The sequence below is a fragment of the Siniperca chuatsi genome, linkage group LG9, assembly GCF_020085105.1.
Source record: "Siniperca chuatsi isolate FFG_IHB_CAS linkage group LG9, ASM2008510v1, whole genome shotgun sequence".
Lineage (NCBI taxonomy): Eukaryota > Metazoa > Chordata > Actinopteri > Centrarchiformes > Sinipercidae > Siniperca > Siniperca chuatsi.
The window spans coordinates 20,638,777-20,664,667 of NC_058050.1; the positions used below are offsets into that span (position 1 = coordinate 20,638,777).

The 25,891-nt window shown below is 39.3% G+C and overlaps 1 protein-coding gene across 2 annotated transcripts in view; it reads right to left on the reverse strand.

Annotated features, from left to right (window-relative positions):
• LOC122881629 (CUB and sushi domain-containing protein 3-like) overlaps positions 1–25,891 on the reverse strand; it is a 229,266-nt gene that overhangs the window by 93,791 nt on the left and 109,584 nt on the right. For both annotated transcript variants that reach the window (XM_044208068.1, XM_044208067.1), the window contains exons 29-31: positions 24,412–24,599; positions 23,910–24,104; positions 20,039–20,155 (exon numbers count right to left, since the gene is read on the reverse strand). In XM_044208068.1, the coding sequence (XP_044064003.1) occupies positions 20,039–20,155; positions 23,910–24,104; positions 24,412–24,599 (500 nt within the window). The remainder of the gene's footprint in view (positions 1–20,038; positions 20,156–23,909; positions 24,105–24,411; positions 24,600–25,891) is intronic.

Here is a 25,891-nt window from a genome sequence, read left to right on the forward strand (position 1 = left end):
AATCGATTAGAGTTTATTTTGTTACAAATGCAAAATTCAGCCCATAGGCACCCTTTACAATATTGCAGTGCAGTAGTTTTAATGGTTTTAAGGCACATTTACCAGAAGCATGATGCACATTGGGTTTATTTCATTAGACAAAATATGAGGTTCATATAGTAAAATGATGACATAAATCCTAAACAACAAAACAGAAATTCAACCATGTAATACGACTTTCATGTATGACTCTGCTACTTTTGTGAGTCAAGGAGACATTCTGAGATACAGAGATCTTTGAGAATTGCTATCCGCATATTCAATAGCGGTAGTTCATGTCAATGTGTCTTGTGTTTTGGGAATAAAGAAACATTAGAACAATTCTACAAAAGTTGAGAAGAAGCAGGAAAACAACATGAACAAGTTAATGGATGTGCTCCGTTTTCTGATTGACAACTTGTTTTGATTATTTTTTTAGTGTTGGTCAAACCAGCACTTTATAGAGTGCTGCAGTGTAATGCAGCTACTTAGCCAGAACCTTTTAATTCAATGCTAAATTTGTATTTTTTAATTATCTACAACATAACTAAGAGTGATTAATAATGATAAATGAAAGAATGGTTGTACAAGCTGTTTCAATTTAACTAGCATTTAGGCTGGTTAGTTGTAATTATTGTTTTGATTTTATAAACCCTTAAGTAAAGCCATTTCGTCAAGATGATGTTTACCTATTTCACATAGCTCTGCCATTTTGCTGTATTAAGCTGGAAATAAGTCATATACTTAATATGCACACACATGTACCTAGATGGGGTTTGTGCTTGTTTAGTCCTCAAAATACCAATTCATTTTACTCCAATGTTAAGAAAAAATACAAATGTGCAGTACAGCATTAACAGCTGCAATACAAATTGTGACTTTTGGTGCAATATGCTTCCTGGCTTTTTATAGGTCACTATTTCCTCAAGCAAAGTATTATCTGTTCACCTACTGTAAACTTTTATGTGACATTTCTTTAAAAACCAATAATTAGGTATTCCTTTGATTTTTGTTAATCTCTCTTTGGTGTTCCATGGCATTGAACATGTGGAGACTAACCTTCATTCAATACAGTGTGATACTTAAAGTCAAACCTAATTCACATTTAGTCATCCCTTCTTACAGTCAAATATAATGTCAGGGAACGCCTTGGCAGCCGAATGGTTACAGCACACGACACATCATACCTCTACCTCTCCCTGTTTCCTGTCTACTTCTTCACCTGGCACTATCAAGTAATGCAAAAAAAAATTATCAAATAAATAAATAATGTCAGTGTTATTTCAAATTTATTGTTGTAGTTATTTATTATTAAAAATGGAAAAAAGCTCTTTGGGGAAATATCTGAAATAATCCTTTTCCTCTCAGCTGCTGGAGAGGCGTGTCGGTGTCTATGTTTGATTGACAGCAGACTGCAGGCTGAGCCCCAGCAAAAGAACGAGAGGAAAAGTAAACAAACTTGTGCTGTAGCCTACATGTCATGGGCAGACAGCCTGCTGTTAGTGGTATTGAAGAGAAAGGACCACACCTATTAGGGGTGGAAAACATCAAAATACATGCACACCAGTACCTGCCTGCCTAACTTGCACTCCACCTAACCTAGTTAACCTAGTGCTGCATTATCAATTTTGTTATGTCAGGTTTGTGTTGGTGTGTGTAGCGTAGGTGTGGCACAGGCGATCATATTAACGTGTTAACGTTACACCTAAATGAAACACACTTTGCCTACGCCACATGTGCATGACGCCTGTGTAACCATTGTAAGTCTATGGAAATTGCAGGTGTAATGTCAGAGGTTGGTCACATCGCAGACGTCTTGTCAGGCGCTAGTTAGGCGTTTGAGGTACTGGTGTGCATGAATATTCATATGTTCGACCCCTCATAAACACCAGCATCTAACCAGACCCAAGCGCAGGTACGTTTACATGCTGTTTACATGCTGTAGCTGAGCAGCTAATTAGCAGTCTAGTCTATAAACTGACTTTAGCAGTGCACTTTTCCCCGGTAAGCGTTTGTTTGGTGGCTCGTTCAACAACAAGTTCTCCGTCTATGTAGATAGAAAACTAACAGTATTCCGATCAATTAATGCAAAACTAGGGTGTGCCATCATGAAAACAAAAAATGTAAAATACAAATTTCTCCCTTTTGGTTTCTGATTTTTTTCTCAAAGGAGAACACAAGACAAGTGATTTACAGAGCTTACAGATGTATGCTGTAGCAGAAAAAAGAAAAAGACCATTCTGCAGGTTACTAGAAAAGGCACCCGAGCTGAGATAGTGTCACGCTGTGTGAACTGCATGGAGAGGGCATCTGGACAATGTCTTCGCAGAGTCTGACTTTTAATTAAATTAAAACTGCATTCACTTATTGACATGTCACGTCAGAATTACTGTTTATTACAAAAGTAATAATTAAATCTCATCCTCAAGTAAAAAAGCAGTGAAGGAAACTATTGAGCACTTATGATAATGAAAAGAGAATTATTTAAATAATGTCCTGCATGAATATTTCCCATTAAGCATTCCTGATTATGTCAATGTGTACACGCCCCTGAAAATAATCTGATCTTTCTCCAACCAAATGAATAGACATAGCCGATTGGATCACTACTTCTGTGATACCATGTGTGTTTGTGAATGTGCGGATGTGCATGCCAGTGGCTCTTACTACGATTTAGGCAAACCTCCATCACATCACCAAGGTAAGCGGCACCTTACACTGCCATTCCTGTCATATGGAAAAGCACATGCCTGCATCACAGGCTCGGGGCACTGAGTTGTTTGTGTTCAGCTACAAGACAGGTATCACAACCATGATGAAATCTGATTTGGAAGAGGAGCAGGTTATGAAAATAAATTAAAAACTACTGATATTTTACCTTCCCAAGAAAGTGAATTCCCAACTGTCTCACTCAGTTTCAATGATCCATCCAATGATGGAGTGGTTTGAAAAGAGTTCATTTAAAAGAATAAAAGTTAACAATTAACACCTGTTACCATCCTGTTTTTGACAAGTGGGTTTAATCTGTGAGAAACAGTAATGTAGAAGTTGCAGTCAACACATCTGAGTTAAATGTGTCATGAGAATAAAGCATCAAGTTTTAAACTAGTGAAAGTAGCTGCTCTAACTGGTACACAGACATGCTGGTCAACTATAACTGGGCCACGTTGTGAAGAGCAGACTTGAATACTAAAATGCAGGGGGAAAACAATGCAGTTTCCAGCCATTAATCGCCAATGTGTTAGCTACATCCACATGCCTCATGGCAAAATACACACAAAACCCACCTCAAAAGGTGTAAAAAACACTTGTAACAGAGGCAATTGATAAAGGTAAAAAATGGCAGCATATGTTTGTCCTTCTGGCTATGAATTATGGAGCAGCTTCCTGTCATGAAGAAGATTGAACACACACAACAACAAAGACAAATGACAGCCAAAAACCTCTGACAAAGCAAAAAAAAAAAAAAAAAAAAAAAAAAAAAAAAATGCAAATGCACACGCACACATGTAAACAGACAAAAAGGTGTCTTCACACAGAGCAGCACAGGCAGACCTGTTTCTTTATCTGTTGAGTAGTGAGAATGCCTATGGCTGAACCAGGGTCTGAATAAGAGATGATTTTACCCTTAGGGACAGCTCACTGCTGTGGTATTAGCATACTGATACCGTGCAATGTTGAATAGGCTGCACTCCCTGCTTTGTGAACACACACACACACACACACACACACAAACTCAAACACGAGCACATGTATACACACTATCACAAGTACAGTGTTGCTCATCTCTGCCTCTAATCCAAAGCCAGCCATGCATGACTCCAATCTGCTCCTTTGCTGTAATCACGTCCAGATATTAAGTCAATAAATCATTGTAAACTTGTTTCCTAATTTATGCAGGACTATGATGAATCTTTTGTCCTCTGGGCATAGTCATGGTAGTGTAACACAATGCACTTGGACAATGGACAACATTTTCATGCCTGCATCTTCACCTTGAATTATCCCAAAGCAGTTAAGTCGCTTTAATCGCATACCTTTTTGGGTATATTAGATCATGATTTTAGTGCATTCCTGCATCTCATACCACTGATATGAGATATGGTCGTGTCTGCTGGGCTTAAATAATGCAAAAAGTGTACAATTACAGGTTGATCTCATGCTCATGCGATGGTAATCAAATTTTCCTTACGTTTGAAAGCAGTCATTTTGAAAATGTGACAAGAGGCTGTGATGGTTTCTACTAATAGGTGGTCGTACATTACAGAAAACAAAGGGATCGTAGAAAAGGTTTTAGTCGTAGTCATCTGGACACTGTTTTCAGAATCAAGACGTTTCGGCTCCCATCCGGAAGTCATTCTCAATTGTGAAAAAATTGGACGGAACTGGAAATTTAAGCTGACTACGACTGAAACCTTTTCTACGATAGAACACTCCTGGACGAATGAGGGACTACACCGTCTTAAAACAAAGGGATTGTAAGAAGAGCACAGTCACAAAGTTAACTTTAAAATTCACTTTAGAAGATACACCTAGCTAAAGTTACATAAGAGATTTCTGCTTCAAAACAACCTAAATTCTTTGAGGCATGGATTCAACAAAGTGATGGTCCCAATTTCTTGGTCATTCTGACTCAATACACACAGTTCCTGCAGATATTTGCCAGCGCATTCACACTGTGCCACCACATCTCAAAGGTGCTCTATCGGGCTGGGATCTGGAGAAGGGGCAGGGAAGGGAAGTAAATTAAAATCACTGTCATGTTTTTGGAACCATTTTGGGATGATGAGTGCATTGTGACAAGGCTTGTTTCAAGTATCCATTTGAAAAAGTGTGGCGATGAATGGATGCACCTGGTCAGTAACAATGTCTAAGTATGTTCTGGTGTCTGAGTGGTGCTCAGATGGTATTAAGGGGAGTAATGTGTGCCAAGAAAACACCTCCACACCATTACACTAGAACAAACACCCTGCACCCTGTGTCTAGCTGGCAAGATGATTCCACCATTCATAGTTTACTACAATTTCTTTGCCTCGATTTTAACCCTATCTTTTAATTCTTGAATGCTTAAAAATAAAAAAGAACTTTACATTTAGTGTGTTTACAATAACATGTTTTACCATGATGGGTATATACTAACCAATTACACGTGCTTATTCATGCTAAATGTTCACTATACACACAAACTAGACATTAGGCTTACACAGAGGCTCTGTGCATCAATAGTTGTGATTTTATTTGCCAAATACCTCTGACACATTGCTTTGTTTCACAGCAAAGACAGACCACTGGAAATGCAAAATTGTGATTATATACATCTTTCCTGTGCAATATTATACATAATCCTTAGGTAAAAGTTTTGCAATCCCTTCTTTTTGAAGGTGTATATTGTTAACTGTACAACACTGTAACTGTTGCTTAGTATTTTTAGTCTTTCATTTCCTAATAACAAAGGAGTGTTTCTTATATTTCTGTCATTTCGTTGTAACTGTTAACAGGGCACTGCTGTAAGAGAGTATGTATACTCAGCAATGTATAAACAAAGATTAAATAAACGTAGTGTCCCCGATTTATATGGAGACAGTAGTCTGACTCCAATTTGACTTGCTTTCATCTAAGATTCTTCACATGTACATCAATATGCACATCAATATCATCATGCCATATTGAAATGTAGATTTGAGGATGGGTCTGACCAATATCAGCACTGTTTAAATGCTAAGAAATATCAGATAATATGTTAAAGGTTGGGACAATAAAGAGAAAACAAGAGCAGAAGAGGCTGATACGGTTGATATCTCCAATACTCTGCAACTCACACCAATCTAGATGGATGAATAGCACTACAGGTAAGATGAAAAATATGTATTTTTGATTTTGGAGTGAACTGTCCCTTTAATACTACTGCTACTCCATTATAAAATGTAGCTGCAATTTTCAGTTTTCATCTGGCTTCTTTATCATCTCGACTTTTGGGATGGACTCCTTTCCCTGTCAAAAACAAGGGCATGTGCTGCAGATAGCATCATTACAATACAGCTGGGAAGAAAAATGTCATAATCTTAGAAAGGCTCTTTCAGTCTCTGTCTCTCCTCCCTCTGCTATTTGATCTTTCTTCTACAGAATGAATGAGCATGGCCCACTGGATCACTTGTGTGTTGTGTGTAGTTGATGGATTGTGATAAAACTCATGTATGCCAGCCAGGAAAAACATTCCAAAATGCAAGGTTGAGATCCTCTCGTCTGTATTATCATGCTTATACGTTCAATGGTTGCAAGAGATAAACACTGTTTAGTTATATCTCTTTAAAGAGGTGTTATTGAGGAGTTGTTGAACAGAAAGACTTCTGTCCAAAAAGTTCATTATGTTTAAATGCTTACCAGTATAGTAGTAATCTCTTTTTCTCTGTTGCTATTTAATCTGAACAAACCAATCTGCTCCTGGATTGCTTTTGGGTTATGTTTACTGGTAGCATAAAAGGTATTGGGGGCTCAGAGATTATCACTGTCGCCTCACAACAAGACAGATTCATATGTTTTTCTCATGCAGTCAACAGACAAACAACTCAATGACTTTAGACTATGTGGTAAAATGTGTTCATGTAGCACATTGTATTAAAATAAGCTTATGTTGGCCAAAGTGCCATGCTAATAGGTATATAAAATCTCACTAACTATAAATCACTGTTACAATGTTACTAGAAAAAAAAAAGTCTGCAGCAAAAGCAATGGAGAACGTCTATTACACAGTCTATGGATTTAAAAACGTATCTGCTAAATAGACAGTATATTTGCCTCAGATGTAAATATAATTCCTCCTCTGGTTTTGGTTTAGGTGACTCCTTTGTGTCATAAGTCAGTCCTGCACATTTTGTTCCAAAACAATTCAGCTTATGATTTTTCAGTGTTACACTTACAGTGAGACAGAGACCAACCTCCGAGGCTGGTTGCGAGCTGAGGCCACAACTAGCAAACTAAGAAAACATGACCTAAACAAGAACAGAACAGTTTATCTGAAAAAATGTTATGTGACACTATCATGCTAAAATGCAGGACTTACGATTAAGTTCACATTAAGTGGTTACATACTCCAGTGGCATTACAGAATTTCAATTGTATCCCATTTGGGGATGGCTACATTTCAACAAAGCCTTGCCAGCACATCAATACTCGGTGGTGGAGTATTTATCTGGAGTTTATATTGTTTAAACATCTCTGTGTTGTCTGCCTTGGTGATGTTTTATTATACTGTTGATTCTATAAAAAATGTTGTTTAATTTATGTATCTTAATAATGCTTGTTGCACCCTCCGCGGTGTCCATAGACTTTTTTTTTTATTGCCAGTCATTTTTGTTTAATTGTCTTTTCTGGTTAATTCTAGGAAGGCTATACAGAGGAAGGTGGTTGTATGTTTATAATTGATAATCAGTTGTATGCACAGGCTGCAAAGTGATGTCTACAGTCATTGAATTTTTTTAACTGCAAATACAAAATTCAATGAGAACAGGTGGATTTAAACTTATTGTCTGTGATAAGTGACCAATGATGGTCTGTTGTATATCCTGGTTTCCATTTGTTTACTTTTTTTGTAAACTGCTTATGTGTTAATAACCACTTTCTCTGCTATCACCACAATCTGTTTGCAATTGGAGAGTTACATTTAACAAAAACATTTTTGGTCAGTCAACCTACATGTCCATGATGGCAGGAAATTAAATAGGCGGGAAACAGAAGTTCCTACTGGTACACAGCTACTCAGGTAAACTATCATTGGGTCATGATGTGAAAAGCACTTGCTCAGGACACCACAAATATAACTGGAAGCCCATTTTTGTCCACAGCCACTGCATTAGCTACATGTGCCTTAAGGCAAAATATGCACAAAGCCCAGATAAGGTGTTAAAGACACTCACAGCACAGGCAACAGCAAAAGGTAAGGAAAATAGCAGCATATGTTTGACCTTCTGGCTATGAATTATGGAAGAGCTACCTGTCGTCTTTGCTTTGTGGCAGCACAGGCCTTCTGAGATTCTGGGCTGTGACAGCATACACAAGCCTCATTTACAGAAACCAGAGGGATTGTATGACAGCACAGACACATATATTTTTAATGACCCATTATCACAGTGAAATTGCATCAGCCTTTTTGGCAGGGAGTATGTGGCTGCACCTTGGCACAAGCTGCATCCAGTCCATTAGGCTTCTATCTTGGGTAAAAAATCCCCTCTGTGGATTGAAAGCTGTAAGTATTGGTCACTTCAAGAGAGCAGAGAGAGGAAGAAGAAGACAAGGATATGTAATCATCTTCTTTTACTTCCAGTTATAGCTGCACTCTTTTTGCTTGGGTCTTTATCATCATTTTTAAATTTTTTACTTTTGAAACAGCATACAGTACTTTTCAGGGGCGTATCTGACAACTAGAACAAGCCATTGCACTCACACAATGGGTACCCAGAATCTCATCAACTTGAAAACGACAGGTTGTCAAATCCAGTCAATGCAGTAATTCATGTGAGTGTTCAACACACTCACATTTGTCAGAGGCACACTGTCTAATTACACATCCGCAGACATATGTACGTTAGTTTGTAAAAGCGTAGGCCTCTAAGAGCTCTCGCTATTGGGTTTATCCCCACACACATGCGCAGTCATGAAGATTTTCTTTCGTGCCTTGTACCGTAATGGTCCCTCATGCAGCCCACTAATCCGTGATGATGGGATTAGAGGCACATCATTTGGCACGTGCGTAAAAGCGCCAGATCTGGCAACGCATCATCTAACTGAATAAATCAGGAAGGACTTGCAGATAGAAATGGATGAAGGGGCATGGAGCACGCCCAGACACCCTGTGGATGCTCCACTCCCGCTGCTTGTGCGATGGTATCACACAGCTACTGAGACAGACGCTGTTTTGACAGAGCCACGCCTTGTGAGTGCCCTCTGTAATGAATGAACAGCTGTTCAGCCTGATATTTGCTATGCGCAAAACACTGGGCAGAGTTGGTGAGACGCTTCTTCTGCCTCATTTTTGTAAGGCGGGGGGAAGAACCCCTCAAGGGAAATAATTCTCGACCGAAAAGATTTCGTTAGGACTTTAGGTGTGAATGAGGGATTTGGCTGTAAAGTTGCTGCGCGCCTGTCCTCACTAATAGAAAGGCAAGAGAAACTGCGCACATAGGTCATTTACTCTCTTAACCAATGTCAGGTCTAGGAAGAGCACTGTTTTTAGGGATAGCATCTTGAGAGAGATTTGGGCTTTCGGCTCAAAAGGGGGACCCCCCAGAGTGCACAGCAGTAGGTGTAAATCCCACTGTAGTGCTAGAGAGCACACAACACGGTTTCTGTCATCTGACACCTTTTAAAAAGGGATGTGCAAAAAACGATCTCTTTGCATAACCTTCATGGCAGGATGAAATGGCTGCAGCTGCAGATAGAGCCAAATTGTTATCTACCATCACCTGAAGGTAGGTCAACACGAAATGCAGACCACCAGAATGACCGCAAGATTCGCCTCCTGAAGAGGCGAGAAATCGGGAACTGGGGGAAATGCGTAAAGGAGATTTCTGGGCCACAGCTGGTGAGAGAAGGCTTTCACTCCCAGTCGAGGGTCGTCTTGTGTGTTCACAGAGAACCACAGTGTGCATGGCGCATTCTCTTGTGAAGCAAACAGATCCATCTTCACCTTCCCTAACCTGCCCCACAACATCTGAACGAGTGTTGGACTCAGTTTCCGCTCATTGTGAGAGGGACCCCCGCAAGACATCAAGTCCGCAGCACGGTTCTGTACCTCTGGGATGTATACTGCTCTGATGGAGATCAGGTGTCTGTATGACCACAGCAGGAAGCTCCTGGCTATTTCCAGCAGCTGGGCTGAGCGCACGCCACCCTGGCAGTTGATGTACGCCTCCACTGTCATGTTGTCTGTCCTTACTATGACATGTCTATTTGTCATTAGAGAAGCAAAGTGCATTCAGGACCATGGACAGCGCCGACAGTTTATGTGGAGAGATGGAGTCTTCGTCCACCTTCCTCCAACCACTTGAGATTGACACATTCCACCCCAGCCAGAAAGAGATGCTTCCGTGTACACTGATATGCGTGACGTAGCTCTCCCGAGGGAAACCCCCAATGACAGAACATGGGGGGCTTTCCAGTACGCCAGGTATGACTGCAGTGAGGGAGGAATATTCAACATGCGTCTTTTGTGCCGTGTTGGGTCGGGGCACAGGCGGTGAACCATCAGAATTTTTCTCATGTGGAGGAAAATTTGCCCAACAAATGCATCACAGATAGCGCTGTCACCACTCTGTGGGGCGCGATGCATGACAACAGGGAGTTTAGGTTTTCCAGCCTGGCTGGAGACAGCTTTGCTCTCATGGCGGCAGAGTCCAGGTAAATGATCAACTGCATGGGAAGTGGAGAGCTCTTCTGCCAATTTATGGCGAAACCCAATGTTGACAGGTGTCGCATGAGTGCCACTGTGTAGAGTGCAGCTCTCTCCTGGGACGGGGCCATAATGATCAGGTAGTCCAGGTAAAAAAGTACCTTGATAACTTTTCTGCATAGTGGCAGGCCTGTTGAATAGAGTCATCTTTGGTACAAGAAAATAGCAGGAATAAAACCCTTCATTCTCCTCAGACCAATATCCCTCTTAAATGTAGATCAAAAGCTATTTACATCAATTATAGTAAACAGACTTTCACATATACTACCGAATATAATTACATAGATCAAACAGGATTAGTTAAAGATCACCTTTTAAGTGACAATGTGCAGCGTACCCTTAACATCAGCGATGACACAGCAAAAACAAAGCAACAAATGCTGACATTGACGTTAGACACTGAAAAAGCCTTTGATCAGGTGTCATGGTCCTTCTTATTCAGAGTATGTGAGAAGTGTGGACTTCATCATACTTTTCTTAAAATGATTAAGGTAATGTATAAAGAATCAAATGCAAGAGTAAGAGTGAATGGGACGCTTTCTAAGACTTTTACATTAAAAAAGGGTAACGAGACAAGGGGACTCATTATCACCCCAAATATTTGCTTTATGTATAGAACCTTTGGCCAAAAGCATTAGGAAAAAGGATAAAGGGTCTCAGAAAAAAGGAAGATGAATATAAACTAGCACTGTACGCGGATGATATTATAGTGTACCTTACAGACATATATAACTCACTACCTGTGTTATTAGATGAAATTATAAACTATGGTGTTCTGTCTGGCTATACGTTTAATTTAGATAAAACTGAAGCCATGGAAGTTGGTTGCCACTTGGACAAAGACATATCCACTCTGTATATAACACATTTAAAATCTGGAGAAGAATATGTAAAATAACCAGTCAATGAACAAGAAATGACCTCTTTAAGAGAAATAGCATGGGACCCAGATTTTACTCCCAACCATATTGACAATGATATCAAGACATGGAAAGATAAGAGTCTCACACGATTTTACCAAATGTATAATGAAGAAGGAGGAAAATATAGAATATTTTTGGAAATATAGCAAATAGATATGGTCTATGGTCTTCTAGAAATAACTTTTATCGATACTTGCAAGTGACAAGTTACTTGAGAGAAAAAGTCCAAATTAAGACTCTTGGAGACCTCCACCCACTTTTGAGATACATGGTAAAGACTCACCAAAGACATAACCCCCAAAATACAACTGGACAAATCCACCAAATACTTCAGGAAAATAAAATCAAATATGTATACTATACTACAGTGCATCTGCGCTTCACTTTTTCCACATTTTTTTAATGTTACAGCCTTATTCCAAAATGGATTAAATTCATTATTTTCCTAAAAATTTTACAAACAATACCGAATAATGACAATGTGAAAGAAGTTTGTTTGAAATTTATTAAAAATAAAAAACGCAAAAAAATCACATGTACATAAGTCTTCACAGCCTTTGCCATGACACTCAAAATTGAGCTCAGGTGCATCCTGTTTCCACTGATCATACTTTCTACAACTTGATTAGAGTCAACCTGTGGTAAATTCAGTTGATTGGACATGATTTGGAAAGGCACACACCTGTCTATTTAAGGTCCCACAGTTAACAGTGCATGTCAGAGCAAAAACCAAACCATGAAGTCCAAGGAATTGTCTGTAGATGTCCGAGACAAGATTGTATCGAGGCACAGATCTGGGGAAGTGTACAGAAAAATTTCTGCAGTATTGAAGGTCCCAATGAGCACAGTGGCTCAAATGGAAGAAGTTTGAAACCACCAGGACCCGTCCTCGAGTTGGCCGCCCGGCACCTGAAGGACTCTCAGACCATGAGAAACAAAATTCTCTGGTCTGATGAAACAAAGAATTAACTCTCTGGCCTGAATGGCAAGCAGCATGTCTGGAGGAAACCAGGCACCACTCATCACCTGCCCAATACCATCCCTACAGTGAAGCATGATGGTGGCAGCATCATGTTGTGGGGATGTTTTTCAGCGGCAGGAACTGGGAGACTAGTCAGGATCGAGGGAAAGATTAATCCAGCAATGTACAGAGACATCCTTGATGAAAATCTGCTCCAGAGCGCTCTGGACCCCAGACTAGGGTGAAGGTTCATATTCCAACAGGACAACAACCCTAAGCACACAGCCAAGATAACAAAGGAGTGGCTATGGGACAACTCTGTGAATGTCCTTGAGTGGCCCAGCCAGAGCCCAGATTTGAACCCGACTGAACAACTCTGGAGAGATCTGAAAATGGCTGTGCACCGACGCTAGTCATGCAACCTGATGGAGCTTGAGAGGTCCAGCAAAGAAGAATAGGAGAAACTGCCCAAAAATAGGTGTGCCAAGCTTGTAGCATCATACTCAAGACTCAGACTACAAGACTTGAGGCTGTAATTAGTGCCAAAGGTGTGGCAAATGGGAGAGATGACATTTAATATTACATATTTCTCCCACTAATTTCAGAGATTGTTTGGGTTGATTAAAGATGTCACACTCATGTCACACTTGTTACCAAAAGTTTTATGTTATTTCAGTTCATAATGCTGACAAGAATTAAATAATTATATAATGTTCATATTGTAAGGTCCACATGACAAAAAAATGTATCAACAAATCACTGAACACGTTCAAAAATTCAGTAGGCCTATACCTAATTAACCAATTAATAATTTCAATGATTGATGTTTGGATTACCAGAAGTTTTATGTTGCACTTAACATGTCTGGGACTATTTTCTGTGGGGGGGAGAAAAAGGCCGTGGGTTGGAATTGAATCCAAGCCGCTGCGGTAATAACTCAGCTTTAATGGTACGCACTCTACGAGGTGAGCTACCAGGACGCCCCACTGATCATAACTGTTTTCATATACTGTAGGACAGGACAGAAACATTGTCATTCTTATAAACTTAGTGTACTATAGGTTGCCAAGTGTCAGTCTATCTTCTGAAAATATTGTAAAATTCACCTGTCTGGCTAATAATGCATCCACACTAACTTTATTTCTGGAGATCTATGAATCAAATGATTTTACCAGCATATATTTTGGCCCGTTTTGGCTCAACAGTGTGAATTTCATACATTTACAGTGATAATGACCTAAGCTGAAATATTATAATGATACTTTAAATCAACATTTGTTAGGAATCAAATGGTTTTATCAGAACATACTTTATTTGATCGACTTTGACAGAGTAAATTTGACACCCCACATACATTTTTCCGTATTTAAAAACCTAATTTTAGTATAACTGAAAATCCTATGCGACAACTATGTTGACGGATGGTTGGTTTAAATATCATAACACAAATGTCCATTATGAAATTATGAAGTATACTATACAGGCTGGCAGAAAATTGTGTGTTGTGACTCATTCTCACAGAGTTACATGGCGTTTCTCTTTTTCTTCTGTCGCCTGTTTGCCCAGCATGGAGAGACTGCATCTGGTCTGCTCACATTTGCCACCTGGTGGTTGTTAGTGCTACTGCAGCTACTCCTGGATAAATCATTTCACCCCCCTTAACTGCCACTGCAGCATTACCGCGGTAATCACGTGAAATGAAACGACAAACGGTGCACATGGAGATTTTGGTAATGGAAGCGTCTGGCACAGGCCAACACCACTAGACTTTTTCATCGTCTGTTCTTCACTTGTTGACAGCTTGTATGCTGAAGAAAAAATGGGAGCAGAGCTCAGGTCAGATATATACTGCAGGAGTGGACCTGAGGGGGGCACGTGCAGGGCACAAAGGCGGAAAGAAGTAAGTAAGTAAAGGCGCGGGGATAAACCCAATAGCAACAGCTCTTAGCGGGCTAAGCCTATAAGAAATAGAACCTGTGGAGCCCCATAGAAAAAACACATTATAAAATCAAGGTGGGGCCGGAGCAGAGTTCACAGTTCATATTAGGTTAATCACACTGAGGGTAGTGTATACACTGTAGGCTGATGCAGACATACAAGGTAATGGTTTTCTGTGGGATATAGCATGTCATGTACTAAGGTGGCCCCAGGCATAATCGTACTCTCTAGCGAACATCAAGGATGAGTCAACAATCAGCCTCTGAGGTCAATGTTTTTATGATCCCTCTCAGCAGCACTCTGTTTCTCTCTCCCTCTATTCTCATTCCATATCTCACTCATTATAACTCTCTCCATCTAACATGTTCTCTCTGAGACTTTCACATTCAACCAAGATCTATGTGCCTCTTTCCCATAGTTAGACACTTCCTTTGCCTCTTGCAGTCTCTCTCACTCATTCTCTGTCCATCTTGTTACAGCCCAGATTTATTACTGCAATTTGTCAGTGCTTCTGTCTCGCCTCCTGACACATTCTGTGGCAACCAATATGCATATGTTGTTGTTAGTATTATATAAACACATACACTGGAGCAATAAAAAGCCTAGGGCAGATAAACAGAGGTGAGTGAATGTTGTGTCTATGAAATCAAATTCTCCAATGACTCATTATCAGCATCCTTCTGATTAGAGACTACCTTAGGATTAAGTGCAACTTTTGCAAAGTTAGTCACAATTAAAGCTATGGTGTTATAATAGTTATTTGATCCGCTACATAACCTTGTTAAAAACAGGTCCAGAGTTAGAGGTATATACAGTGATGCTATTGCAGAGCATTAGGAGTTAGCTTCAATTTTCAACTTCATTCATGTAAATGGCTTCTGACAGTCATCTCAATTTTAATGAGATTTGTAGATCCACAGTTGATTTCAAAGGTTAGCTACAAAGTTAATGATATTTGGAGTGAATGTTGCTACATCTCATTGGGGATATTTCATGCATGATCCAGTTCAAAACAAAAAAGCACATATTACCTTGCAAAAGAAAAAATATATATATACAAGAAATACCATGGAGGCTAATTGGAAGAATCTGGCTCACCTCTGAAGCTTCAGAAAGGAGGCTGCACTGAATAAACAAATACTCTAAGCAAAATACAAACAATACAAACTTAAAAAAAAAAAAAAAAAAAAAAAAAAAAAACTCACTTCACCTTGAAGCATGGTTTGGCATTTTTGTCAAAGAAAAATGTGTGTCCACATGTTTTTTAATTTATTTTTTCCCTGTGTACCAGTGCACACAATAGGATTTCACCTTGTTAAAATATCTCTACTGTCAGTCTCCCTGTTTTTACGTAAGAAAACACCATACACTGCTGGAAGTATAGGACAAAAAAAGTTATATACTAGCCACTGAACCTGGTGTAAACAAGAGTGAATTCCTGTTGGGCAGTGTATGTCTGTATGTTTACAAGCAGTGCCCAAGGCAAAGGTTGAGTGCCATGAATAATTCATCTCTTTAAAACAGAAGCACAGTTATTGTTTGAAATATGACTACAACCATTATTTCTGACAGAATAATTGAACATTAAAGGGCAAGACAGATGCACATTGTACCTTAATGACATCTGAATGGTGCAAAGTAAAATAAGCTATGCACAGAGCATACATATGAGCGCTGAGCTACCAAGAAATGATGGCTCACAAATTAATGTAGAGCCTTTTCACTGACTATACTCACAGTGTGCTTTAAGCACTCAGCTTATAATTTTTATGATCATCAACTGGAATACAGTGCATAAATGCCTATGTGAACATGTATGTACAGGATAAGAGCATGTAGGACCAGCAAGTCCAATGTAAAAAGACAGACACTTGATGATTGAGGTGATGCTTCAGGCAGAATTGAACTAGATTACACTGTGGCGCATTGTGATGTTATGGATGGATGTTTATTATGTGCATACACTATGTTAGTATATCAGGTGCAAAATGTGGTCCAAAGGAAAACACAGACACATACAGGGAGGTATGCACCTATCCAGAGGGTTTGTTCAGTCAGACAGAAACCATGACAGCTTGAATAGAACACAGTAAATCTATACAAACTGTACTATGATACCACTGAACAAAATATCTGCCAACATTCAACACATGTATAAACATTCCCAAAATGTTTTAAGCTCTCACAATCCTTTGCACTGTCAGAGAATCTTAAAAACACACAGTGTACACCTGTGCGTTTAAGAAAACTACTGCAGATGACAAAACAAAAAGAAGGAAATGTAGAATGCTGAATTCCTCGCCTTGGTGTAAAAGTTAAATGAGAGTGTTGCTGTCACATTTATTTACTTTTGTAGACAGAGTGTACTGTCACTACTTTGCCAGCCAGCCGCACAAGCAACAAGAACATCCCTAACTGACTTACTCGGAAATTAAAGGACGACTTTTCTTTTTTCACAACCTGTGATACAGTATTATTATCATCTGTGAGATAACTGCCATGATTTGGGAACATGGCAACATTCCACATTGTAATACGAAATAACGTTATCTGTGAAACACTTTCCAGCCCTGCCTTGTTTGCTGCATAGCCAGATCAAATATAGCTGTGATATGACTGATGAAGTACAGATCTGCTCACGCTTACAGTAGGTAATTATCTTGCCTATTGCAATTTACCTCATTATACTTGTGGCTACCTAGTACTGTAAATATGCAATAAAAAAAAACATCTGTTTTCAGGGAAATCCATTTTATGATGATCAACAATTTAAACATAGCTTTCATTCTGGAAACCAACAGCTGATGACAACTCAAACATGATGTCTGGCACTGTACTGGTACTAACTTAATCAGATAATTTAATAATAATCCCCCAGGTGTAAAACCCTCAGGTCAGTGGTCCGGAGTCATGAGATGTTATTTCCCACTGACCTTTTCCTGCAGGTTGACAAGATGTCTCAAAGGCTTATGGTATGCTATCGGTCACATGAGGGACAGACTAGGACACATGTTTGATACTCTACCCTAGGCGCTTACACATTTCAATTACCTGTATACTAGACACTGAAATGTGATTTCTGCTATCACACTGCCTATAGGCTAGACTCAGCTGCCAAGCCGCTACAGAGAAAACAGAAATTCTCTCCGTGCTGTTTTATCTGGTTAAAAACACTAAAATGCTAGACTCTACATGCATCAATTGGCTTTATTTTAATGCAATTAAAACACAATTAAGTAAAGTAACTCAGCGAAGTTAAAATAAACAAACAATAAATACTGTCATGGTGGTACTGTGATTGCAATATACTGTACAACAAATCAATGGTTAGTTTTCTAAGAGCACCTATATACTGTATGGAAATAAGCTCAGTTTTGTCAATCATCATTAAAGTAAAAAACTGCAGAGAGCTTGTTTTTCACTTCAAGCGATAAGATGTTGGTGCAAGGGCATTATCTGTTCTGGCTTTAGCCTCTATATCAAAGATTCATATATTACTAGTGAAATGAGGGGCACATGTTTTAGATAATTTAGGATTTCTTGTTACATCATAGCTAGAGTTGTAGTCCATTTTCAACTTGCTCTGCCCAAGCTGTGAATCCCAGTTGCTTTGTTAGACTACTACTCAGAATATATTTCCCTCAAGCCACGCCACAGCAGTCTTGTTCATCATAAGTGGGACTCTTCAATAGCCTCTGTGTCTTCACTCCCTGGAATAAATTTGCAGGCCCAGGTGGGAACGTTGCTTGGCGACTTCCACACTCCATTAAGCTTTTGCAGGCAGTTTAAGCAAAGGCTGCATTTGTATGCAATTTTTATAAAAACAAAAAAAGAGACCTGTGGGTTCCTGGACTCCACGAACAGTGGGAGATGGCAACAGAGGATGTAAACTGTCGGGCTGGATCATCACACAGGGGATTAATCTGTGTTTCATAAACACAGGGTTTTACAGAATAAAAACCTCTGCCTACGATTCCAGCAGCTCTTAATGACTAACATGGAATATTGAGCAGAAGCGCATCAAGGTCTTCTGGAGATTGTTGCTAAATTATGTATATACAGAGGCGCTTGAATAAACTGAGCATGGATGCTCAGTTTATCCAAGCGCTGATAAACTGAGCATTCATGCTCAGTTTATGTGGGCAATAGATGGAGCACATCTATTGCCCACAGCCCTCCATTGCTTGACCTTCCTCTCCATTACATATGGTACAGAGCATTTTTCATGTCAACACAATCAATTTTTGTTTTCCCTGATCCTACTGTGCTTTCACGCCTTTTGCTAGAGCCCAAACGCCATTATTCAGGTTGTTTCAACTCATACATAAGAGTGGGAAACAGTCACAAGTGGTGCAACAGTATGTTGGTATGAAATTCTAATATGTATGTATTGATTAAATGTGATTTCATTAGACACACACCACTGTGAGGAATTATACTGGCCTTCACTGACCTTTGTCTATTCATAGTGTATTCATTGGCTTGATTCTCTGCCAATTCAGTTGTCAGATATGAAGCAAGTATAAAGGGATTGAATATTAAAGGTGGGGTATGCGATTCTGGAGAAATCCAATACCATGACAAATACCATGATATAGAGCGAACAACGACACAGCAAGAAATATACAGTGGTGTGAAAAAGTGTTTGCCCCCTTCCTGATTTCTTATTTTTTTGCATGTTTGTCACACTTAAATGTTTCAGATCATCAAACAAATTTAAATATTAGTCATGTGGCTGAATTACAACAATTCTGCAAAGATGAGTGGGCCAAAATTCCTCCACAGCGCTATAAAAGACTCATTGCAAGTTATCGCAAACGCTTGATTGCAGTTGTTGCTGCTAAGGGTGGCCCAACCAGTTATTAGGTTTAGGGGGCAATCACTTTTTCACACAGGGCCATGTAGGTTTGGATTTTGTTTTCCCTTAATAATAACAACCTTCATTTAAAAATAGCATTTTGTGTTTACTTGTGTTATCTTTAACTAATATTTAAATTTGTTTGATGATCTGAAACATTTAAGTGTGACAAACATGCAAAAAAATAAGAAATCAGGAAGGGGGCAAACACTTTTTCACACCACTGTAACTAACATTAGCTAGGTTGTGGGTTAGCAAACTGTCCCTACAGTTGCAGCTGCAAAACTAACTGCCAGAGAGGACGAGACGGTTTCCCAGAGTCAGCACATGAGCTCCAGACAGCGATACTCAAAACTCTCCTGCTACTATAGCTAACATCATAACAACAGCATATCTTGGCAAAGTAGACAGCTAGCGGATTGTGAGGAGCTATTCGCTGAGTTTGACAAAAAGACGTGTATTGAATTAGAATCGCATATCCCACCTTTATTCCAGCAGCACACAAGCATTTAACCTGAGTGTCAATGGCTGTAACCATCACCCATACCAATCCAAACTTACAAAACACTGAATGCATGAAACACAACTTAAGCGCTACAGGGAAATTAATTATGTAAGTCTGAACATTTTGTTTATTAGTACTATGTCACCTATGACCAGCTTTGAGAATAAGCCTCCATTTCTTCACAGACTATCCTCTATCCTCATCATTAACAGAAAACTAAAAAAAAAAAAAACACAAACAATTATCTCTCTTAGCCTCCTCCGCTCCCTTCATGTTTGAAGTAAAAATATTTCTGGAAACTGACACCACATATGGGCTATAAGCTGCAGTTGAACAAACTATAAGTAACAATTTTCTGCAAGTCTGGGAAAATAATGACTGAAATGCTTACCAAAGTCCCCAGGGACAAAGATGTCATAGACACAGCTCTGGCCTCTGGTGTAATTATGTGGGTAGTTTGGGGACAGCACAGTTCCCTCTGAACCTGTGAAGTGACCTCCGCAGGGAGCTGTGGGGGACAGGAAGGGAAGCAACAAAGAAGCACAGTTAACAAATGTCAAACAACCAGCTTATAATACCTGGGGAAATGAGGCAATAAAATACAATCAGCAAATCCATTTGAACTGGCACAAGTGTACAGGTAAGCAGTTCATATCACAAAATGAGATGAAAAGTCACCTTTGAACTTTCAGCTGCTGACAAATATAATTTTGGCCAGCATACCACAATAATTTGACACTTGAAAGACACGTTGAGGACATTTTCAAAAGAAAAGTGAGCTGTAAAAGGACAGAAAAGGAAGCCTGAGTTGTGTTTACAGGGTTAAAACCTAAAAGGGAAACAGTCAGAGAGGAAAAGTACTTTTTGCCTTCAAAATACGTAAAAACACCATCAATCAACAAAACACACAATCACATAAGTTCCACACGCCTGCGACTTTAATCAGCCCATATCGCCCAGCAGCATGTTTTCAGGATGATTATATACAATTTGAATTGATTAGAACATTAGAAAAGACTATTCATTCATGTTAGTATGCAATAATGCAGCTTGTGCTGCTAAAGCCACAGTAAGGTATGAAGACCCCATCCACAAGAGGAGGGGCACATCTTTGAAAACAATTTGCTCCAAACAAAACGCATACCCTTGCATTCTTGAATCTCTCAAACTTTTACTTCCATCATCATAGTGTCGGCAGATATTCCACTGGTGACTAGGTTAATCAATATAAGCTGTGGTCTGTCCTGCACTTGCGTCACATCTCAGAGTCCTAGCTTAAGCTGTTAATGATGTACCTGATTTGCCATGAGGCCCTCTAATGCAGTTGCCTCAGACCTCACAGACCGAGCCATCAGGTGGGGGAGCCTCGACTGTAAACAAACACACACTCATTTGTCGGAGGGAAGCTGTCACCAGCTGCTCTGAACTCCCTGTGGCCCACACAATGCACATGTCATTGCTATTTCATCGAGCTGCACAGGAGAGGATGAACAAAAGCGAGCAGAGGCGCTAATGTTGGAAGACGGATCAGCAATTTATCCGTGTTTGGTTGTTGGAGTAGCAAGAGGCATGTAATCAAACATATGTGATGATAGCAAGTGGGACTCTAATTCAAGCTGATTTGTCAAACAGAATGGGAGCCATAGTGGCGTAGTGGGTGAGGAATTTGAGAATGTTGCTGGTGGGAAGGAAGGCACACTGCACTGTCAGTCAACAGCAGGTGAGAGCAGCACTAAGGAAAGGAAGGGATTCTCAGGATATGCTTTAATGGTTCCATTCTGACAGGTGAGTGTAGTGCTAAGGAGAAGTGGGCATCATTTTGTGTTCTGTAAAAGAGTGATGGGTAGGAATAACCTAGATGCCCCGACAAGAAAAAGGTGAGTTATTACTTAAATCTATACATATGACAATATTGAGTGTCAGGTTGCCATTTAAGATGGTGATGTATTAGCTTTAATTTCAAGAGAGCTCAAATTATCTTCAAAATCCAAACTCCAACAAAATTTTCATAAACATGATATATTGTTGTAAGTGGCCTTTTTAAAAATGTTTTTTTAACTGGTTACATTTGAAGGATATAGACCCAGCCCTGCAATCCACTTCATTTAGACAGACATGGGAGCTAATGGAACCATCACAGCACAATTGAACAAATCTAATGTACTGAGTGTGGGTGATATGCTAAAATGGGGACAGACAGTGTTGAAATTGAAATGCATACAGACGTAACTGATAACTGATCAGGGTTACAATTAGAGCCTAACCACTCCTGATCCCTTAAATTTGGTTAGAAAAGAACTGTAACCAAGACATCTACTGAGCACTCAAACATATCTTTGGCATATCTGTATGCAATTTCTTGTTACTTATTAGTTGGCATCTATGCCTATACAGATATATCTGTGATAACCTAATATTGACCAATAATATCAGCCGGCAAACATATTGGTCTGGCTCTGGTTACAATGTAATCCGTAGTCTGAAATGTATATCGTTTGTATATATACTGGATTTGAGTACCTGAAATGGTAAAACGGATATTATTTTTTAGCATGTCCATGGGTTACAATGTGATTGCTGCTGTCCACAATACCATTCAACAACAAATAATACAATAGGAATCAGTCTTGTTGGTAATTACCGACTTTTTAAACTGCAAGTTTTGCTTGTTTAGTAAATACTATCAACTTCAGGGACAGGAGCTGGCCATATGTTGAAGCTGAAGCCATTAGATTTAGCCTTTCGACTGGTAATTCATCAGTTCAAATTTGGTCTCAGAGTGAAAATACTAAATGGAGAGTTGCTGATGGACCCTTTAGTAAAACACATAACCCCAGGGCTGTCCAGTGAAGTTACACAGGTGCCAACTGTAAAAGTAATGAATAGCTCCCAGGTGTGAGAGTGGGTGCCCCTCTTCCCCACTGCTGAAAATGAGAGGTGAATTCTAATTCAACCTTGGCAGATAAAATATTTTGAGGAGTATTAAAAATGGTGTAATGCTACTGGAGGGAGGAGCGCTGGGTAGTTACATCTTTTCTCACTCCTCTACTTGACACTGTGATCACTGTGATACTGAACAGCTCTATGAAATGCAAATGCTGTATATTTGGCTGTGAAAATAAACAATTTATACTTGCTATATACTTTGCAATGAAAATTGTAAAAATCCAACAATTATAAAATTCACTATTTTTCAGTCAGTTTATGTCAGCACTTCATGAGGTTGCTTCAACTACTGTTAGTTTAAACATAAACTAATTCTGTAGAGTAAGTAGACTTCATACACCAATCAAACATTGTGGCTTTTATATTTCCATTAATTAGTATTTTTTAATTTTACTTTATCACAAAGATTGCTTCAATTCTTGTGAAGTCAAGGTATTGCAAATTAATGTAGTAATATTGCTTTTGTCATCGACCATTTCTTTCAAGCAAATATTACTCTGCTTAGATTAACTGGAACTGCAGGTTTTATGTTTAAGGTCAGTTTATTGGTGGATTTATGGGTTGATCAATTGATAACCTGAAATAGTGAATAGGTAGATCTTGTTGCTATTTGTGTTTATTGTAGTGGAAGGACAATTATTTAGTCTGTTTAGACTGATAGGATTCAGCTTAAACCATAAATGGCATCTGGGTGTGTATTGGAGAGAAGAGAAAATGGATACAAATTTGAACATAATATTTTTTCCTTTTGGCCTTTGTAAAAAAGTACTGTCTAATGTATAAGTTATAGTATTAGAAACCTTGATATCCAGCTTCTCAAATATGTGTAATTTACGTTTTGGGGGTGTCATCAAAAAACAAAACACATACACACCTGTGTGTGTCTCTGGAATTGACCAGACATGTCATTACAGACATAGTTTTGCTATGTTTTGGGACACTCAGGCTCCTTTCATTTAATTTCTGTAAAGGCCCCACCAGGCTAGAGCCCACATCACATAGTGATGTCTCTGATATAATATTCTGACATAGTTTGTATGTTGTTTTTTTTTTTTAATTCTATTTACACCTACACAAATTAACAATAAATGTTTGGCAGCAATGATTTAACTGCTCCACAGAAAAACACAGAATACTCTCCTCTGAGTTTGCTTTTCTTGCATTCTGCAAGAGAAGTTTACACTTTTTTTCACACTTCAACTCATTTTTATACAGCACAGTGCTGGTATCACATGGTGTCAAATATTGACCAAACAGCTGGAGTGCAGTTCTTTGCTACTCAGGCCTTCTGTTAATGTAGAAGTGTTGCCTCTCACCTTGGCAGCTTGGTTTGGCTCTGTCCCACTCTGGTCTCTTGCTGTTGCCCATGACACACGTCAGAGTGGAGTAGCCCTGCAGCAGGTAGCCAGCCTCACAGTGAAATGTCACCATAGAACCCAGCTTGTAGTCTGTACCCATTCTAGTGCCATTCATCATATTCCCTGGATCAAAACACGCCTCCCGCAGTTTTGCTGCCAATCAAAAGAAAAAAGCTTTTAGAAGAGTGCCAACTGTCTAAAATGAGAGGGGTTTCTAACTAAGTAGAGATGGTATAAATAGTTACTCAAAACTGTGTTATTAAAAAGAAATATGGTTAACATGGTGGAAATGGATAAGGGTGAAACTGGCCTCAACATTAGAAAAAGTTGTGTACAGTAGCGTACTTAAAAGATGTTATTTTCTAATTCATTTATATATGTATCCAACTAAATCCCCTGATGTAGTACATACACACATTCTGTGAAAATGCATATACACTCCCTCTTGCATTCAGAGTACCTTTGTATTCCAAATGAAAGCCAGTGTAGCTCACAGAGCCATCGCTGCGAAATGCCAAGTACATGAAGTTGGAAGTGCTCTCAATCTTCTCAGGAAGTTTACTGTCTTGAAAACTGCCAATCAGATGAGCACTGCTGTCTGGCCCATCGTAGATATACAAGAAATCATAGTTGGGCTCAATACTGAAGCTGTGACAAGGAAAAGAAACAGACAAATGAGAGATAAAACAGTTATTATTTCACCAAGTCTTAACCACCAGATTGTACAGATTGTATGTGAGATTTAGAATGCATTAGGGTTTCAAAATGAGAGTGTGCACCGCAGTGCTAGAAGTGAGTCACGCCAAGCGATTTGTTTTGCATCTCCAGACAATGAGATAAAAAAAAGATATCTCCCCCAAGAGGTGAGGAGAGATTAAATTGTTGTGACACTACACTGGCACAAAATCTTCCCAGACGGCAATGGCAATGCAGTGTGAAAAGATCGTTTCATATTGTAGCGCTGTATATCAAATCACATGCCCAGTGAGAGAGAGAGGAGCATTTGTTTTCAAAATAATGAGCGTGGTTTATGACAAAAATGTAAATAGCTTGGAGATAATTGCATTTGAGTTGGATCAAGGCAACTCCAATCTAAAATCATAACTCCATCCTTTCATTTGGCATTCCCAAGACAGGAAGCAGCATTGTTCTAACTCTATTAGATGTTTGTTTTGAAGGACAAAGTTGAAAAAGAAACATGGTAAATTTCTCTCCTTCACCTCAAGAAGAGGCAAAGTGCATGGGAGTCTTCTTCAGCCCTTCATGACACAACTATAAAAAAAATACTCAAAAGTCAAAAGTAACATTGCCCATGAAAAGTGCCCTCAGGCCCATCTGTGAGTTTGCTCTGCCAGTATTGCTGCTACATGCTTAGCTTACAGTCTTAGTATCATTCAGCCTAGGAAATGAGTTGCACTCATATCGCAGTTCTGCCTGCAATATACAGTTTTCATCCAGAAATCTTGTTTCACCACATTTTCAGCAGGAAGTAGCAGGAATACCCACCTTCTATGTGTTTGTAGAGGCACTACTGCTTCCCCCCTATCTCCCAACACACCTGGACTCAAGTTCAGGTCCTCTGCTTAACACACATGGCCAACTTTGCTCAATACTGTGATGTTATAGCTGGTTCCACTGCAGAAAACAAGCAATTCCATGGTACAACCTGAGCCGCTGTGCATCCACTGAGAACTGACTCCATTTTGTTTCAGGTAGGTTACAAACATACCACAGGTTTAGGTAAAGCTTCATTTTGTAAGCTACTGGACCATGTACTTAAAGGACAAGACTGTTTTTTCACTTTCACTGGAGCCACTGTTCATATCCTGCAGAAACCTTAAATTTCTGGGTTTTCTTTTTAATAATATAATTGTTTCAAATAACTTTCCTGATCCACACATGTGAAGAATGTATCAAACCCCTACGCTTTAAAATGTAAA